This window comes from Anser anser (genome assembly GCF_964211835.1).
Source record: "Anser anser genome assembly, chromosome: 1".
NCBI lineage: Eukaryota > Metazoa > Chordata > Aves > Anseriformes > Anatidae > Anser > Anser anser.
Window position 1 is genome coordinate 184,512,499 of NC_139720.1, and position 19,828 is coordinate 184,532,326.

The following is a 19,828-nucleotide window of genomic DNA, read 5'->3' on the forward strand; positions in this document are numbered from 1 at the left end:
ATAAACCTCATAATGTTTTTAGCAGCATTGATCTTTCTAAACCTCTTCTCCATAACAGCCAACCTCCAAAATTACAACTCTGAATTGCAAACTAAATAAAATGTTGCCACAGGTATATTATCAAGAATTTTTGTTAGTATTCACTTACTAGTTATAAATAAACTACTTACCTACAATTATGACCTTTTAACGTTTCTAGAATTCCAGAGAATAACCCAGTACTAGCTGATGTCAAACTACTCAAGCAATCACAGCTCTAGAGGAGAAATATTTCCTCACTAAGAATCACCACTCTATATTATTAGAGGTGGAGCTGGAAAAACGCTCATTAGCGAATACAGCATACCTCATTATTAATATTTGCTTTCAAAGATTGATTTCAGAGGCTCTCAAGAGGACTTGGCATTTGTGTACTACTTGTTGCAGGGCACAGATGCATGCTGGGGATGGAAATAATTTAGATAAAGAAGGTTTAGCACATTAATATACAACCCATGTCCAACATGCTTGGTTTAAAATTCTCCACTTCAGCAACATCTCTTCCCTCCCAACACAAGCAACAGCTCACTGACCTGTCTTTCAATTGTATTGACTTCTGGCAGTCCCAGGGAGTTATTTTGCAAAACTTTCTCTTCTTTCTGCAAGTTACTGCTTGCTTCTACCGGAGATCCTGCTTTGGGTTTTTCACCGATAATCAGTAGTTCAGGCACATCATGAGCTGCCTGCCGCTTACGAATAGACACCAGGGTTATGTTTTTGTTGTTTAAAGTAGCTAAGCAGGACAGTTCCCTTCTTATTTTACTGTCCCCTTTCCTCTCCATTATCTTTGCAGGCTTTAAATACTACAACGCCAAACGAAAGCTTTAGGAGAGCAGTTAGGCAGTGTGCCTTATCAGCAACTCTTCTTTCAGCTACGTTTACAACGGCTTGGGGAGCTCTGCCTGCCTCATCAGCGTGCTTATTAGGCATTCCTAATGAAATCCCAGATGCAACCTGTGATCTTTGTGTACGCTGCCCGCTGCACTCAGCTACCTCCTCTGACTGCCAGTTCAAACGCTTCCCACCAATTGGCAGCCCTCGTGCTTACCAAACCGCAGTCAGCGCCGCTCGGCTTTGCGCACGGCGTCGCGGGTGGCTCAGCCAAGGCTGCCTTTCACAAGCTGCTCAAACATGACCTGTGTGCAGCCAGCCGGTGCATAATTAACTCAGACACCCAGGCGTTAGCTCCCTGTGGCCACGGGCACGACCACGGCTCCTGCAAAGGGCAACGCTGCTATGCCGCTTCCCTTTTTCGTGAAGTAAGCAGGGATTTCTTGGATTTTTATCCAGGAAAGGGTCCCCTCTAACACTTTAAACATGCTTATGATAGCTAAGATTCCTAGGCTGAATGTCTTTCATTTATTTAGGGCACAAGGACAGTCGTTCCTGGTTTCAAAAGGGAAAAGAAAAAGACCGAGTACCATACTTATGCTTTTTAAAGCGCAGCTCTTTACCATCCCCAAGCTTAACTAAAAATAAACAAACAATCAGAAAGCTGAACCGGCAATTAGTGCCACGGAGGAGAAAAAAAATAGAAAAAAGAAAAGAAAAACTATTCCCCCTGGCAAACCCGGTTCCCCTTAGATCCTCTCATCAGCTCCAGGAATGTCTAATTAGACAGCCATACGAGATAGGCACCATCACTACAAGTGTCTAGAGCCAAGCTGGATGTATTTCCCTGGGGCTGCCTGCCCCAAATTCACAGCGCTGTTCTAACCTGGCGAGCGGGACCTCGAGTTTCCTGAGCATCCAGCAGTGCAGTCCACTTCTAAAGGCACCCCTAAACAGGTACCTAAAGACTGCCCATGAAGGGAAATTACACCATACAGCCAGTGTGTCAGCAATTCACACACCCCCAACTATGCACTGACCTCACTGCACAGGCAAGCCTTAAAATGATCGCTTTACATTTAATCAGAAGCTCTTGGATTTGGAAAAAAAAAATAGATCACCAAATGTACTCCCATGCAGAGATCAGCACACAGGATCAAAGTCTCGGCACAGCTCAGACACGGCAAAGAAACCTGAGGACACGCATGGCACTCCAGCTGTCTGGCAGGACAAAGTCAGAATCCTTTTAGTTTTTTCCCTTGACATCTCTCGCACCCCTGCTCACACCACGCAACGAATGCGAGTTCAGAATCCTCTTATAAAAGGAAGGTCTTCTGCCAACGAAGTGAAAACCAAAATATCGTCAGAGCACCGTTTTGTGTCACTGTCTTAATACACAAGAACAGTGATAACATTAAACTGGAAAAAGAAAAGTGAATTTCAAAATGTTTGAGAAATGGCACTTCAAAAGAGCTTTACAAGCATGTAACGATGCCAGAACAATTTAGGACAGGTCTGACTGAAGCTTTGTTAGCTACGAGGTCAGAAAGGGAACAACCCAACAGAAGCTCTCTCTCTGCTCCCCATTCTCTCCCAAGAGACTGCAGAAACCCAACCTACATAATGTTTCCAAAAAAAAAAAAAAAAAAGGAAAGAGGTAAGGAAAAAATCACTCCCATGTCAACAAAGCCAGGCGACCATCCTTGGGACCGTGCCTGGGAGATGGGCTCCCCAAGCAGTTTGTCAGGTGCCCAGCTGGCAGCGCGGAGACGTGGATCTTGGTGGAGCCTCTAGCAGGGTCACGTACAGTATTACCTGAGCTCAGAAGCGGGGGCTGGAAACGATCCCAGGCTGCTGGCTTTTACTCAGAAGGAACTTTTCCTTTTCCAGACTGCTCAGATCTTAAGTACTGATAGTTTTACCACCACGCTACAAGGCGTAAAGCATCTGTTCTGTATTTATCAATAGAACTGGTTAAAAAGGCACCTGACTTCAGATGGAACACTTCTCTTAAAAGTTGTCTTTAATTCTTCAAAATATTTCATCTTTCTGACTTTACCTGGCTTTGAAACAACAAACCGAAAATCCTACAGTTTGACTTATGTGAAAACATTTAATTACAGTGTCTTTAAATACTAGGGCTACATCTACTCATTAAAGATAGACATCCAAGTTAATGATCTATTTTTTGTCTTTCTAAGGCAAACCAATTCTCTGACCCCAAATCAAAGATATTTAGAAACTCAGCTCTGCGTACTAATTTCTATTCCAAATAATGGAAAATTCAAATTCTAGAATATCTTAGGGAACAGAAATTGCAGTTTCTGGCCAGCTCTAAGGTAAATACTCAGTCCACTCACCTCAGATAGTATCTTTATTATTCAAAATATCCCAAACCCTACCTGGCATGTTGCTACAAGTGACTAATATTCATGAAATATCATGTGATGAAGCTTGCTGTAAAACAAATTTGAGGTTCACCCCAGGTTGAGGTTCAACTTCGGCTGAAGGAATAAAGAGATATTTAGTAAGTCTTCTCCCCACCTCCTCTCATCCATCCCCCCAACTTCTGAGCAATTCTAAGGTAAAAATCTATTTGCTTGTTCCTAGAAGTAGCGGAAACAAGTTCTTACTTAATGCCCTCATGGTCCTCCTCCTTCAGCAGCACTGAACGCTGACTTGGAGGTGGAGGAGAAGCACACGAGGCTGCGTTTTGAACACCCCTACAAGGTATTTTACAAGGTATTTATATACATAAATATATATATATATACTTTTACAAGGTATTTACCTACATTAAAAAGAATTATTTTGCTGGGAGGAGAGGAGAGTTTTCTACAGCTCTTCAGATGAAAGGGGTATAAGATGTATTTCAACACAGCTAACTGATGTGAAGCTGTGGGCTCCAGCAGAGATCTGTGGCAATGGCGAATGAAACCCGTGCAGCTAAGGTACCAGCACCAGCTCTTGGACAAGCGCTGCCACTCACAAAGCAGAAACACCCCAAGCATCTTGTAAAACAAAACCCCATTTCAACGTACCTTAAAAAAGCAGTCTGAAAGCTCAGAGGCCCTGCCATCTCCCACCCCCTCCACAACTCTCTCGTGGCCCAGGAGCCAGGTCTGAGGGATGCGATGTGGCACCCCAAGGGCAGCAACGTCTGCCGGAGGAGCGAGGCAGCTGCTTGGAGTTACCCACCCAAATTGTTTTCCCTATTCCTGCTCCATTAATTGTCCCTTTGGAGCTGATGCTAACTGTGTCAGCTGCTAACAGCAGGTGAGCATTTTACTGAGGGCTGAAGGAAGGAGCTGCTGCCTGTCTCACCTGGTAACAACAACGTGCCCTGGTTGGAGGCTAGATGTTGCACAGCTGAGAAGCTTTACCAGGAAGAATCACTCAGGGGTGGTAGCATGGGATTTAGACGGCAAATACAAAATCTGGCTGCTGCTTTTGCAGCTCTCTGCTAATGCTGGAGGAGATATTTTCATCATCATTCAAGAAAATACAAAACATACCAAGAAAATTAAATCCCTTTGACTTAAAGCCTCAGCAGCTCATAAAACATGTTTTCCCCTTTATGCTACTTGCTACTACCAGAGAATGTATTAAGCCCAGAAAAAGTACATGTCTTTGTGTAAATTATGCTTCCTGGGTGCATTCATCCCTGGCTTTATAGGATGACTTGTCCTGTGCCTAATCCCTCTTGTCCTTCTTGTCCAAAGCAAGTACGTTAAAATATTCTTAACAATGCCTCGAAAGATGAGAAGCTTGGGAGCAAGTTAAAAATCAGTAGCCTGGAGATAAGGGGGTCATATTGCCTTCACCTGACAGGCAGACAAAAGGAACCCGTTCAGATACCTGAACATCATGCCAGTGTAAAGACAGAATTCAGTATTTACACTAAACTAGAAAGCCAGTCTGCCTTTGAATGTAAAACCATCATTTTTCTACTCTCCTCATCAGATATCTGAAATACAATCCATCCCAAGGCATGCAAACAGTGACATCAGGCTAAAAAAAATAATAGTAATTTCACATTTGACTGTGTTTTGGGTTCTTTTAGACTGTCTTCAGGATGGACTCCGCTAAACTTTTGGAAATTCTCCCCCATTAAGATAGAGGCAGACTGATTTTGTTTTGTGTGTGTGTGTGACTGCAGAAACTGGAGCTTTAAGAAGAACAGAGAACTGCAAAGCTCCTAGAAACATTACAAACAACAATGCTGCTAACTCAGTTATCAACAGGCTGCTACGAACACCTAGCTAGAGCGTGAAACAGAATTTCTCCTCCCTCAGCGCCCTCTTTAAGCCAAAAGAGGAGCAGTGATTAAATGCGTGCACCACTTCTTCAAGCAAGCCCCTGCTCTTGCCCAGCAGCCACTTTCAGCCGGACGAAGCAACAGCTGCAGCTGAAAGTTCAGTGGAAGCTTGGTCACATTCACGGTACAGAGCCACATCCTTGACTCTTCTGAACTAACTGGCGTACTCATTACAGAAAAAAAAAAAAAACTCTTTCAAAACTCTGAAATACAAGGAATCAAATTCCTACCTGCCATGAATAAAATTGCTTAAGAGTTGATGACCTCATTTCAAATCAAATCAGCTCAGACTTTGGCTCCAGCTTTTCAGGAAGCAGACTCAATCTTCTCTAAATATTTAAAAACGGTTGTTTGCTCTAAACCAGCAGGACTCGGCAGAGAATCTCTTTTGTAACAGGGCCCAAAAACGCAGACTCATTTTTTCACTCCATGGCTTCTTCACGACTGCAAATTGCGTGGACTTGGTACTTTGTCTGCTTTTAGCAGCGTTGATTTCAGCATGATAATTTCTGTTATCTGTATTTATAGTGCAGGAATTTGTTTTCAAGTGCCTGGAAACTACCACGCTGATCATATTACCCCCGGAAAAGGCACACCTTTTGGGTCAGAGTTTAAGTGCAAAGAACAATTGCAATCGGGCTGAATTAATTCAAGTCCAGCTCCCCAGCAACATTCGGCCGTGTAGCAGGCGTGTGGCACCTCGTCAGGGGGTGGTGGCACGAGTGTGGCAGAACTTGTCGGGCAGTGCCACTACAAACCCAGTATCTGCACTGCTGCGTTCCCACTGCCCTTAACTCTCTGATGCTGTCTGTGCTTTGCTGCACCCAGCTCAGAGCTGGGGTTTGGTTATAAAATTCGAGCAAAAGCCTTTCTGAACTCCACACAGAGAAAAAGAACCCGCATTTTTTCCACCTTGACTGCACTATTTTAAATACGGCTTGAGAATGAGTAACATTACAAAAGTAACAATTTTAGAAGGCTAATTTGAGACGACAAAAAGACCTGTTTATTACCCGTGAACTGTATCAGTCACTGCTAAAGATCATAACTTTTGTCAGCTAGCTTGGCTATCTACATTTAGAAATAAGACTCAAGTTCTTAAGTCTAGTTTTGTTTCGTAAATTTCCTAGTATTTTTTGTGGGTTTTTAAAAATATGTTTTACATTTGTTTTGAATAAATACTGAGTCTCTGAACTGTGATTTAAGTAACTGGGAAGCCTGAGGGTTTTTTTGTTTTATTTTGTTTTTTGCTTTTTTTTTTTTAAGTAAGCTACTGTTGACCTTGTTGCAGGCAAACTAATAGCACGCCCTCTCAAATCTTGTGGTCACGTTTGACAGGCTGAGATTTCAGTTTGATGAGTCGCCTGACACTGTGTAAAGGACACAAAGCCCATCATATCTGTAAAGCATGAAAAAAAAAGAAAAGGAGAGGAGAGGTAGAGAGGAGAGAAGAAACCAACTTGGATTTAAGCCTGTATTTCTGGTTCTGCAGCTACTGTTTAATCCCAAGTCCCACTGCTCAGCCTTTGAATAGGAGCTTGTTTCATCACCTTCACTTCAAGAGAAAGACAAAGCAGGGGTTTGTGTTGGCACTACGAATGCCACATCTAAAATACAAACATACTGCCTTTTTTAGGACAGCGTAGATATGTAAGGAAAGCTCAAATTCAGCTTCTCTTTACTGTTGTTTCTGCCTATCTTATATTGACAGCTGTCTAAAACAACTTTGCAGAAAGAGAGGCCTCTCCAGCAATTCCCAAATCCCTAAGAAAACTTGATACCATCGCTCCTCACCTCAGTACCTGGGGTCCTCTGACATCCAGTCCTCACCCAAACCCCCATTGCTCTCCTGGTGTTCCAGATAAAACTGCCTGGGAAGCAGGGCTACCACTTTCAAGATCATCCATTTGGTTCTTTTACTCTTTTTCTTGCCCTCTCCCCGTAGTCTGGTTGCTGTTACTGGGTAGAAAAACACAAGAGGGTTTGGGGACCTCTCTGTGGCCTTACCCTTGCGGAGGGCAGACGCTAGGCGACCCTGCCAGCAGGGGCTCATGAGGACACAGCTGCAGCGTGACTCCGACAGCCTGCCTGCGAGCCCGGGGCTCTGCCACAGCCCAGCCAGGCCAGCACAGGGGCCCTGCTCATTTTGGAGCCTCCTGAACTGCAGCTCTGCCCTTGGGCAGCTTTTTCTTCCTGAGTGGAGATCAGAGAGCTGCCAGCCCCCCAGCTGGCTCCCTGTGCCCCGGCAGGCACGAAGCAAAGAGGGGAACTTCTGATGAGGACGCTACAGGCACACAGGAGCATTCCGAGGTCCAAACTGTAACATGAGAGTTGCTGTTTAGCTAACCTATTTACGGTGTTTTCCTGCAAAATTCCTGTTTGCTCTTCAGGGCCAGGAACAACATTGTGCTGTCCAGGTCTAATACCCGGTGTGAGCGCGCTGCCAGCTCTCGGTCAAGAGCCCCAGGCAGGGAGGTCGCAGCTTCTATCAGTGGACAACATGTACTTCTCTACGAGTGACCATGAAAACACGTAGACTTTGCCTCGATAGAGCAACACTGATCCACTGCAGAGGCTTATAGAAACTAAGAGGAGAGAGAAAATATAAAGATGAAAAGATACTTGCTGTTATTTTTTTTTCTGCTGGAATATCTGATGATAATTCCGTAATTATCTGATGATAATTCCATCAAGTAACGCGTGGCAGCCTATGAGATGTGGTGAGGAAGAATGAAGGTAGAAATGTCATAGCTACAGTGACACTGAGGGATGGAAGGCAACAGCAAGGCAACTGCTACTAATTTTAAGCTCTCTCTTCAACTCAAACATATGCTTCAAAAAACACCTGAAGGAAAGGGCAACAGAGCAAACCTCTTTCTGTTTACAGAAAAAATGTATCTGAAACATGTAACACCTGGACTGAAAGACGCAGTTAAAACCCTGCTTTGAAATGTGTACAGCGTTTCTCAGGTTGTTTTCTGTGGTATATGCACTTGGCTCATCAAAACTGACTGTAAAAGCAGTCCTTATTTATTGCATGAGCGCCCAGAGGAAACTGAAGACATTTGACTCCTTAAAAAAAAGAGCTCCTGGGAGCTTACAACTGTGAGACAAAACACTTTTGGGCAGCGAGATGGATGGTATTTCCATCTCTCAGCCATCTTGTCATTTCCAGAGTTCACCTCAGCCTGTTCTACAGAAAAAGGATGTCTCCTCCAAGGACACGTTTAGTCAAAACTGATGCATTCTGCAGCTCGGTATAAAAGAAGGTAACCATCCTGAGAGTTGCCAAGCAACCTGCTGAGATTTATTCACTGTGCTCAATTCCTAGGAAGCAGAGATGCCAATCCATGGAAATTCAGGGTCAATTCATTTATTATTCCCTCCTGTTACCTCTGCTTGTTGAAAGAAAAGGTACTGCGTCAGGGAACGACTTTTAAGCAGCCCTAGTTCCCTCCGCAGAAAAGAATCTCTGAATCTGCACCATGGGAAAATTGCCACCCCTTCAAACTTTCTTTATCCCCAGAATAGAAAAAGGTCAGAGGAGGTGGCAAGGCACAGTGCCTGCATCTCTCATGTAATTCTCTTCTGTCCTGCTCTGCAGCCAGTTTCTGGCTATTTTCTCTTCCCTGATCCGTGCCAACGAGCCAGACATGAGCACAGAATGCAAATCCTGACTCGTCCTGGATCTGCATGAAACAGTTTGGGTTTGCAACCAAACAGTACTCCCCCCTGCCTCCTGAAACAGGCAGAGGGACGCACACACAAATGCATGTGCACAAACGCATCCTGAACAAGTCAGGGCAGGATTTTTCCTTTTCAGTCTGTGAACCCTTTAAAGTCTGATGGTAGGGCTGAAAAAATAAATAAATAGCAACTCAGTGAAGTTGTGCATCTTCCTGAGCGGCTTCATAGTTGATTTAAACAGATATAAGTTGATTTTCTTTTCAGTTGGTAAGTTTCATAGTTGATTTTTAACAGATACAATTTAAGGTACTGCTGTGAGAGAGATGATCCTTCATGATCTCCTTCCTGTCCTGACTAGGTGTATATGGCCACAGAGACATCAGCATCTGCATAAAGGAGGAGGAAAAGAAATGGGGGTGTAGGTCTGCTATCACAGACACTCAGAAATGCTCCACGGCCCCTCAGGAACCCAAAACTTCCAGCTGAAAAGGCTGGGACTTAAAGTGAGTCTACGTGTTCCTTTGCAAGCTCAGGGATGTAACCGGTAGGGCTACAACAGTTACCACCTCATTTCTGCCTGTGCTCTGAGTTGCTTGAACGTTTCCTTCACCTGCCCTGAAAATGTCAGACATTTTTCCTGCTGCTGACTGCTCAGGAGAACTGACAAGAGGCCATGGGAAGTTAAAACACTGGCCCGGTCCACAGAACTAAACTCCAACAGTGGAATTGATTTGTTTTCCTATGTAGTCCTTGTCCAACTGGGACAACTTGCGCGAAAATAATTTTCTATTAATCAAAACCAGTGGGTTCCTGCAGCTGGAAGTTGCCTGGTGATGCAAATAAAGGTATTTTATAGGAACTCTTGCAAAAATTCTGTGTAGATCCAAGCTGCTTAATACTTAATGTTTCTGCAATTCTCCATTGATTCTGACAAAAAAATAGGGCAGTTTTTGCTCGCAAACACACAGGGCAGGCATCCGTGCCCTGGAACATCTAGCTAAAAAGTAAAGCTGACAGTTAGAAAAACAAAATCCTAGAATTGCAACTTAGTTAGAAACTTTAATATTATAACATAAGTAAAAACAACCCCATGGTGTTTTGTCCTAAATATATATATGCTACAATTTATTTCCAATACTTGTTTTTTGCTTCATGAACGTTTAGTACAACTTTATTTCTGCCTTCTGTTACTACGCAACGAAGAACAAATGTACTGTAACATTCAACAACCTAACACAAGAAACGTGCAAAAAAGGAGAAACTTACTGTGTATACGAACGATATAAGATTCCTCCTGCTAAAAACAGTCCCCGGCATTTTGGCAGCTAAGAGAGAGAAACTTGTATGAGAAACTTAGTACCACACAGGGTGCATTCCAGAAAGAAAGTAACCAGCAGTACAAGAAAGTATAAAAGACCACATGACTGTCATATGAATATCCTTACACAATATTAATCCAGTTTCTTTGTGTTTATCACTTGCCAGTGGTCTTACTTTTTACCAACTTTCTTGTACGTGGAGCACTCAGCAAGAATGAGAGTTACAAAAATGTACTTAAAAGCTACCTCCAATGCCTCACAGGCTTGAGGAGAGCGCATTGTGAGTGGATTCTGCTATTTGTTTTGAATCCTGCTTACTTGTTTGCATGGATCTTCCTTCAGAGTGAGGACCTTAATAAGGAAAGCAATTAAAACAGGACAAAAGTGCTTACAGAGGCAGCAAAAGATGAAAAACTCGGTACATCTCTGAGCAGGTGAGAACAAAGCCAACTTCATGACAAGGCTCGTTTCATTTCTTTGGCATGTCAGCCACGTGGAATTTCTACAGACAAGATGTTTAACAGCATTCCCCCTGCTGGAGTAGGAACGCTACAGACAGCCCAGCACTGCTGTTGCTGACGTTATTGGCAGTACCTTAAATGCATTCATCCAGTATCTTCTGCTACATATGCATTAAGGTGGGGAAGTTGTGAAGTGATGACAACCCAGTTAGTCTGCGTTGGATATTCACACATTAAAGGTATCCTTTGCAGTCTCTAAGGCTGTCAGCAACACAGTTTTCACATTGCTCACATCAAAAGATGAATACCCTGTGATTAAAAAAAAGCTAACAAAAAAAAACTTTGAAAGAATTAATACAGTTTGTCTTTAATTACCCCTAGATGGACTACAGAAAAAATAAAACAGATCAGCAGACCAGAGCACCTCTCCTCTGAGCAGAGGCCGGGAGAGCTGGGGCTGCTCACCCTGGAGAAGAGGAGGCTCAGGGGGATCTCACCCAGGGCTGTGAATCCCCGCAGGCAGGGGGCAAAGAGGCCGCAGCCAGGCTCTTTTCAGGGGTGCCCAGCGCCAGGCCAGGGGCAGTGGGCACCAAGGGGCAGGCAGGAGGCTCCCTCTGAGCACCAGGCAGCGCTTGTGTGCTGGGCGGGCGGCTGAGCACTGGCCCAGGCTGCCCAGAGAGGCTGTGGGGTCTCCTCCTGGGAGAGCGGCACAAGGCGCCTGGACGGGGTCCTGGGCACCCTGCGCTGGGGGGCCCTGCTGGAGCGGGGCTTGGGGCCGGGGGCCTCCAGAGCTCCCTGACAGCCTCAGCCATGCTGTGGTTCTGTGAACTATAAATTATTAGAACTAAGAACACTATTTGGTACTCCCACCACCATGCAGATTTCTCCCTACAACAAGCAAGTTTACATTGCTTCCAAAATAAAGAGAGCATCCCAGGCAGTCTGAGGTGACTATAAAATATGCACAAAGATCTGCAAAAGAAACAGGGGCCCCACTGTACTGCACTCTTCTCCTGCTTAGCACTGGTAAAGATCTGGAAAAGTTGCACCAGACTATGTATTTGTTTATGCAGATGCTTTATTTCAATGTGGCTGAGCTATAGGTTATATGCAGCCTATGTATAGGTTATATGCAGCCTTAAAAGACATCATGTTTCCTGGATTATTCCACATGGAAGTACCCGTCAAGAAATAAGTGTACATTATAAGGAAAGCATCATGAAGCCTCAGAAAAAAAAACCACCAAAAAAATACATCAGAGATAGCTTCTCCTGCCAAAACAATTCCTCTGGCCTATTTGTTGTTTGCCTTGGGAGCAAAAGCAAGACAAGAACAGTTCTAGGAATACTTTGCTCTTGAACTGTCACCAGGAAAATTACATGACTGTAGAGGCTTTGTAGCACTAAAGCTGGCCAGTCGATCTGCATCCGTGCAAAAATTTTTCTGGGAAGTGCCAGACCTATGTCCCACAGTGGCAGTGCTGTGCACAAAGCATGCCTGGCTGTCCGACTCCCTGAACAAACTCTGAGGCTCTCCCTGCTGGAAAGTTCACGCACTGCAAATCCAGTTTGCTGCCACAAGGCAGCTGTTTCTGTTGTGCCTGTGGAGATCAGCCTTTTTCTTCCATTTGCCAAAATGCACAAACATATACATTCCTTAAGAGGAGATTTTAGGAACTCACAAAAAAGTGGTTATACCATTTCAGGAAAAGCAAAATATTTTGTTGGGCTCAAGCTAAAACATACTCCCGACATTTAGGAATCCCTGAAGAAATGATATGCCTTGCACTGGAAGCTCTGTAGGCTAAATCCTCATTTCTCATTCCCACTATCACTAAGCTTGCAATGAGCCTTGACTGGAAAGAACAAGTTTCACTTTTCTAGCCATATTAAGTCAAAGGTGTCTGATGACTGAACAGAGACTTAAATTCAAAACACAGCATCTGTCATGTATGGCTCTGGCAACAAAATGGTATGTAGACATCTACCTTTTTTTTTTTTTTACTTGCTTCTCAGAACTCATTCAGTCTCATCTTAATTAAGCCGTGGCTAACTTGTGATCCACCAGCTTCATAAATAAACTCAATCTAAGACTCATACCTTCCAAGGGAGTGGCTATAAGCTCCTTTTCAAGTCAGTGGAGAGACACACAACTTTCATCATCTAAAACAGACCGGACTGCTTGTTCCCTAGAAGAACTATACCTCTTCTCTGAACCCGGGCAGTTAGCTTCAAATGTTGACATTGCAAGAAATGTGTCTCGAGTTGAGAGGTGTGAATCCAGCACAGATCTCTTCTGCAAGCATCTGACATGGTTCTCAGGCAGCTGGTCTGTTGGGGAAGAGAAGAAGATTAAGGGAGAGTAACTAGGGCCTGTTGCTCCCAATGTATGAGAAGCGCTGGATCAGGAATGAAATGTTAGAAATGTTAAGTCACTCTGGCCAGGCTTCCCAAGATAACTGTTCCAATGTAACTGCTCACATAAAGGCAGAGATGCCCTCGAAAAAAGTACAGGCAGTTGTAATTAGGGCAGTGAAGGCATTTAAATAACATCAGTAAAAACTACTACAACTCTAACTTTCAAGGGTTGACACGTTTCCAACTTTCACCCCCATGTGAGGCTCCCTGTAAGCAGCACACAACCCAGGTGGGTCAGCACCAACTAATCATTACTTACACTCAGCTCTTTCCCCTTCCAACACAGCAGAGGCTTTGTCTCTTGGCTTCAAGCTATAGCAATGGCCAAATAAACTCCTGGCCCTACAACATCTGCTGATCAGGAAGCCACAGGAGGACCTTCACAAGCATCCCAAACAGCCCCAAGACCTCAAAACACACCAAGAGCTATGACATGGAAGAGAGAGCTTCAGCCTCAATGAGGTTGAAAGATCAGGGTTTGGTAGAGGTAAAGCATCTTTGAAATACCTTCCAATTTTGGACAGATCAGCTCTGCAAGAGACTGGAGACAGTCTTATCTGCAACAGATCTGCCTGCACCACTACCACCCACTAAACCATGTCCCTAAGCACCACATCCAGCCTTTCCTTGAACACCCCCAGGGACGGTGACTCCACCACCTCCCTGGGCAACCCGTCCCAGTGCCTGACTGCTCTTTCTGAGAAGAAATGTCTCTCATTTCCAACCTGAACCTCCCCTGGCACAACTTGAGGCCATTCCCTCTAGTCCTATCACTGGTTACCTGCGAGCAGAGGCCGACCCCCAGCTCCCCGCACCTTCCTTTCAGGTTTTGGCAGACAGGGCTACAATGTGTAAACGCTCCCCCTCATCTAGCTCTCGGCAGCCTCACACGGTGAGGGGGCACACACCGGGTTTCTCACCCCGCTCCCCAGGCGGCCATTTTAGGCACACGAAGCCTCCCTGCACGACGCAGCTGCAGCAGCAGCGTTTGGAAAAGCAGCACAGCCCAGCTTATCACTACACCACCATTCCTCCGGTCTGTGAGTATCCCCCTAGTGGAGACAAAACGGAAGGGGAGGTAAAAGAGGAGGTTAAAACCCGAGATCCAGCACCACCCCCCGCAGACCCCACAAACAGCGCCGCCCTGCCTTTGCCCCCACCACCCCCCTGCTGCCTTTTTCCCTCCCCTCAGGCGCCCATTCTATGCCCCGCCCCCTGCCTGTCCATCTCCCGCGGGGAGCCAATGAGAGGGAGACGCAACGCCCGCTTGGCCCCGCCCCCCGGGCTGCCTCCTCTTCCGTCAGGACGCCACAAGATGGTGGCGGGCGGGACGGGCAGGTATGGGAGGAGGGGGCGGTACCTCTGTGGGGAGCGGGCTCCGGGCTGGGGCCACCCTCAGCTGCCTCAGGGAGGGGAGCCCGGGGAGGGGAGCCCGGGGAGGGGAACGTGGTGCTGGGCTGTGCTCTGAGGGCAGGCTGAGCGGCTCTACAGTAATGCAGGGCCTAAAGGGGCTGGCTCGGCTGAGGGAAAGCTCGAAAAAGTCTGTTTAAGGGTTGTTTGCTGTGGCTTTGCAGCCTTTATATGGCTTGTAGCCTTTATATGTCTTTATGTGCCTTTATGTGGTGTGTATATGGGTGTATAGTGTGTAATGTAATGTCTGTGTATGTCAGCATGTTATCCTGATACTATATATGCCATGTATATATATATATATGTATGCACAAATATCTAGTATTAATGCTCCAGAATTGATCTTCGGAAAAAATCTTTCCCCAAACAACACACTTTTATGATAGTCGTTGAAATGAACCACCAATATCAGTGATCTAATTCCCGATATCGCCCCATAGCTCTCTACCCATAAGCCCGTCTCTCTATCACAGAATCACAGAGTCATCTGGGTTGGAAGAGACCTCCAAGATCACTGAGTCCAACCTCTGACCTAACACTAACAAGTCCTCCACTAAACCATATCACTAAGCTCTACATCTAAACGTCTCTTAAAGACCACCAGGGATGGTGACTCAACCACCTCCCTGGGCAGCCCATTCCAATGCCTAACAACCCTTTCGGTAAAGAAGTTCTTCCTAATATCCAACCTAAACCTCCCCTGGCGCAACTTTAGCCCATTCCCCCTCGTCCTGTCACCGCGCTGTGTCTCTTCTATGTAACAATTAATTATTTAACTCCTCTACTTAACGATTTCCCACTCCTTTCAGGTTGCTGTGCTCGCTGCTGGTCCCGGCGTTGTTTCTCAGCGGAGCTCTGTGCCTCTGCGTGGCGGTGCTGCTGTGGGCAGCGCGGCTCTGGCTGCAGGCGAGGAAGCAGCGGCTCAGCCCGGCAGGGAGGGACGGGCAGCGGCCCGTGCTGGTGGCGTTTTTTCACCCGTATTGCAACGCGGGGGGCGGAGGGGAGAGGGTCTTGTGGTGTGCCATAAGGACACTCCAGAAAAAGTAAGCACACGTTTATCAAATACCACATTTCACGCTCAGCTTCTTATGGTATTCTTTATGCAAATTGTGTTATTTTTGCATATTTAAATGGGTATCGTTAATGTACAGGCCCTAAAGGTTTTCTTTTTAGATCTGTGTTTCACCTGGTTGCGCCTTCTGGCTTCAGCACTCTGCCCGGATTTTATTCTGTCCTGTGTCTTCTGCACAACTGCGGCACCTGTCACTTCTTTCCTCCTAAGCCAAACCCCTCCTCTCTCATCGTTTTTTTTTGGTACCGGTATTGGACTTTTAGGGACACATCAGTTACCTGCACACAAATTCTAGTTTTGATACTCGCCTCTTGTTGCAGGAGACAAAGTTAATATCTGAAGTGGATTCAGCATTGGCACAACCCCTGGCTTTGCGCAGCCTTCTGCATTTTGTTCATGCTGTGTGCTAGATGGACATCTAATGTAGTGCAAGGCACTCTTAAGTCTGATATTGATTAATACGGAGCTCATTTATCTTTTACTCTAAAAAAAAACAGTCTTCAGCCATCATACTTTAGTGTGGATCAGAAAAAATAAAATAGAAGTATAACGGAAAGAATTCATAGAATCAATTTAGTTAAATCAAAATCATTACAGAGACGTTTGCTTTGAACATTCTTTTGGATTAATTTTGAATGGATAATGTTTTAGTTTCATGTTATAAAATTTTATAAGAACGTGTGAAATTCTTTTTCCTTACAGGTACAAAAACGTAACGTGTGTTGTTTACACTGGTGACAGAGATGCCACTGGAGAAGAAATAGTAGAAGGTGCTTTCAGAAGGTTCAATATTAAATTAACTCATCCTGTGAAGTTTGTGTTTCTAGAAAAACGCTATCTCGTGGAAGCTTCTCTTTATCCTCACTTCACTTTGCTGGGACAAAGCTTAGGCTCTGTGTTCCTTGGCTGGGAAGCTCTTCTGAAGTGTGTTCCTGACATTTATATTGACTCGATGGGTTACGCCTTCACGCTCCCCCTCTTTAAATATTTAGGAGGTTGTCGGGTTGGATGTTACGTCCACTATCCCACCATCAGCACCGATATGCTGTCTGTGGTCAGGAATCAGGACACCAGGTTTAACAACGCAGCCTTCATTACAAACAATCCGCTCTTCAGCAAATTCAAACTCGTCTACTACTACTTGTTTGCATTCTTGTATGGATTGGTCGGTTCTTGCAGCGACGTGGTTATGGTTAATTCTTCGTGGACGCTCAACCACATCCTTTCCATCTGGAGAACGGGGGCTTGCACTAGCGTGGTGTATCCGCCGTGTGACGTCCAAACTTTCCTGGATATTCCACTGGAAGAGGAAAAGAGCACCGCTGAATGTTCAGTTGTTTCCGTCAGCCAGTTCAGGCCTGAGAAAGATCATCCTTTGCAGATCAGAGCCTTTGCTAAGCTGCTGAAAGAGAAGGGACTGGGGCAGCAGCCATCACTGAAGCTTATTTTAATTGGAGGCTGTCGTAACCAGCAAGATGAAGAGCGTGTAAATAACCTGAAACGTCTTTGTGAGGAGCTGGGAGTTAGTGACAACGTGATGTTCAGAATAAACATTCCCTTCGAGGAGTTAAAGAAACACCTGGCCGAGGCCACCATCGGCCTGCACACGATGTGGAACGAGCACTTTGGGATCGGTCAGTATCTTTGCTCATTTTTCAGCTGTTTGTCTCAGCGGTTAGAACGCAGCTGGGGAGGGTTTCACTGCGTGGTTAAGACTCTTCGGGGTAGTGTCTGAGCACAGAGGTGTGCACACCGAGCAGGTGCCCAAGGCCCTTTCCTGTCGGTGGTGATACTGCTGAGGTAGAGCCTACAAGGCCAACTGAGATGACTGACTGCCCCGTGAGGCTGTGGTACAGGCTGGGTCACTGTAGGTATCACAGACTGTATTGATCACGGGCATCCTTTAGGCACCTAAACAGACAAATCCCATCTGAGGTGCCTCCAGCTATTGCTCTGAGGACCCGTCGCCCTAAGGTCCTGCGTTAGGCGTGTCAGACTCGCGCAGATGCCGTCTGTACCCTGTGGAGCCTCAGAAGGCTGTAGGTTCTTCCATTTAATCATAGAACAGGGGCACAATTCGCACTCACACAATCTGCATCGTACTAGCAAGCCCCCTGTGGATGCCACCAGGCACCCTAGGCCACCTCATTGCACAAGGCGCCTGCGCTGAGGCAATGAAGTCCTTAAATTTGTCAGTGCAGCACGGAGCTGGATCCCAAAGAGGAGTTGGGGCCTGGTTTGCACCGTGCTGTCGCACAGACTTAAGGGGTTGGGCAGAGTTTATTGGGATTAGTTGAGCCTCCCTGACTTGGAAAGGCAATGTAGGATTGCCTGTGCCATGCATCTACATCAGGGTAAGTGAGCAGCCAAGCAGAGGGGTGCTGTGCTTGGCTGTAATGTCACCAAGCTGCAGGCAATGTCATCAGACTTTATTAGCATACAAGCAAGTAGCAGGAATGCTAGCTTATATATAGTTTGTAGGAATTTGGTATATAAAAAAAAATCTTACTCTGGAGTGTCTCCCAGAAGCAACTGCTACAACATACAAATAATGGCTTCTCATATTTAAGCCCCCATAAAAGTTTATTCTTCCCCCCCCACCACAAAAAAAAAGTGATACAGTTGCACTGTGCTTCTGAATTTCAGCACGATTTGACAATAATCTCCAATGGATTTGTACCTTTAAAAAACATGTTCTAAAACTTTAGGGCATTATTTATAGTTGGCAATCTTTGAGCTAGTGGAACTTAATAAAAATCAAATCAGAACTGAGAACAATCAGTAATTAAAGTGATCTGAGCTCTTACTTGGAACCATAGAGGAAAGATGAAGTTGATGTATATATTGTGTGCTGTTCCTGTCTTGCTGCTTTTGACTGAGGAAAGCTTTCTATCAAATACTCGTTTCATTAATACTTCTAACATTAAGAATACAGAAGCAGTGGTAATTTGGCAGGACAAACGTAGATCTTGTTAGAAGCTGTAAAGATGTGTTTATTTGCAAAATACTGAATTTCTGCTTGAATATCATCCAATTGATATGAGTCCAATCAGCCTTTCTCTTCAGATTATCGTTCTAAATCTTAAAAACATTCAGTCTGACTGAGAAAATGAATGCAGCTACATGCAGCTTTATTTTGTAATTATTTTTTTTCAGGCTGCCACTAAACCATAAAAGCAGGTTTTTGTTTTCAGTCCAGCTTTGCAGTGTTCTGCCACAGAACTACTTTCTGTCCTCATCTTCACATTCATTTCAATATCTAGCTCTTTATTACCTCATAATGTATCTCTTATAAATCACGTGTGCTACAAGAACCCCAACTTAACCAGTTACATCTGATTTCAAATTTCAATTTTATGTTTAAGGGTAACTATGATTTCAGTCCTTAGGATTTGTTTTTCCCATAAGACCATTTACTGTGTATTTTACAAACTGATGTAAAACTCCAGCCTGTAGTAACTTCTAGGAGAATTTTATTGCAGTCCTAAAGTTGCAGTGCACAGTCAAAAGCTGAAGTCTGTGATGTACCCATTCATATCAGCATGTTTTGTATCTTTCACAGGAGTGGTTGAATGTATGGCAGCTGGCACAGTTATCCTGGCTCACAATTCTGGAGGCCCCAAACTGGATATTGTGCTACCCTACGAAGGACATATTACAGGTTTCCTAGCAGAAAACGAGGACAGTTATGCTGAGAAAATGGCTTATATCCTTTCTTTGTCTCCTGAAAAAAGGTTAGAGATCAGAGAAAATGCTCGCCGGTCTGTGTACAGGTTTTCTGACCAGCATTTTGAAGAGACATTCCTATTATCTGTGGAGCCATTATTTAAATAAATGTATGCGAATAAAAATGCATATGAGTAAAATTATCTTTTTATATTTGACCAGGTACGACCTGTAAATGTAAATATATGTAATTTATGATCCCTGGGTCCCGTTCAATAAAGACATTTTTTTTTTTCTTTCTGTCAGGATATCTGCTTTATGTAACAGAAATATTTTGCTGGGAAATACTTTACTGGGAAATAAATGCTTCTGAAAATGTTGTGTTGACTATGTGACAGTACGCTGTCGTGTACAGTACACAGTGAACTGCAAAACCTTCTGAATTCACAGTGCTTTCCTGGGTAACAGAACTACATCTGTAAGATCTTTTGTTTTAATATTTTGTTTTCAGTCAGTCTTTACACATTTCATGCCGCTTTACCTACAGCCACACTTTTTTAAATCAACGTTTTTGTTTGATTGCTCTTGTACCCAGAATTTTTTTTTTC

General features: G+C 44.6%; 2 protein-coding genes across 13 annotated transcripts in view; one reads left to right on the forward strand and one right to left on the reverse strand.

The window, feature by feature from the left end:
* ATP7B (ATPase copper transporting beta) overlaps nt 1-14,180 on the reverse strand; it is a 45,449-nt gene extending 31,269 nt beyond the window's left edge. The window contains exons 1-3 of one of the 12 annotated variants that reach the window (XM_083833666.1): nt 13,993-14,180; nt 12,859-12,985; nt 10,142-10,200 (exon numbers count right to left, since the gene is read on the reverse strand). In XM_083833666.1, coding sequence (XP_083689792.1) covers nt 10,142-10,200; nt 12,859-12,967 — 168 coding nt within the window. In that variant the 5' untranslated portion in view covers nt 12,968-12,985; nt 13,993-14,180. The other 11 variants (XM_083833664.1, XM_083833663.1, XM_083833665.1 and 8 more) reach the window with 11 other exon arrangements.
* A 76-nt stretch (nt 14,181-14,256) lies between these two features.
* Nucleotides 14,257-19,525, forward strand: ALG11 (ALG11 alpha-1,2-mannosyltransferase). The gene is made up of 4 exons (XM_083833815.1): nt 14,257-14,410; nt 15,292-15,525; nt 16,257-17,188; nt 19,117-19,525. The coding sequence occupies exons 1-4, from the start codon at nt 14,316-14,318 to the stop codon at nt 19,386-19,388; spliced, it is 1,533 nt and encodes a 510-aa protein (XP_083689941.1). The 5' UTR covers nt 14,257-14,315; the 3' UTR covers nt 19,389-19,525.
* Nucleotides 19,526-19,828: the final 303 nt, after the last annotated feature.

Excerpts from the sequence above, each read along its gene's own strand:
- ALG11 (XM_083833815.1), top strand. The coding sequence starts at position 14,316 with ATGAGAGGGAGACGCAACGCCCGCTTGGCCCCGCCCCCCGGGCTGCCT. Across the intron at positions 14,411-15,291 it reads GTGGCGGGCGGGACGGGCAG|GTTGCTGTGCTCGCTGCTGG; the intron begins GTATGGGAGGAG and ends CACTCCTTTCAG. Across the intron at positions 17,189-19,116 it reads GAACGAGCACTTTGGGATCG|GAGTGGTTGAATGTATGGCA; the intron begins GTCAGTATCTTT and ends TATCTTTCACAG.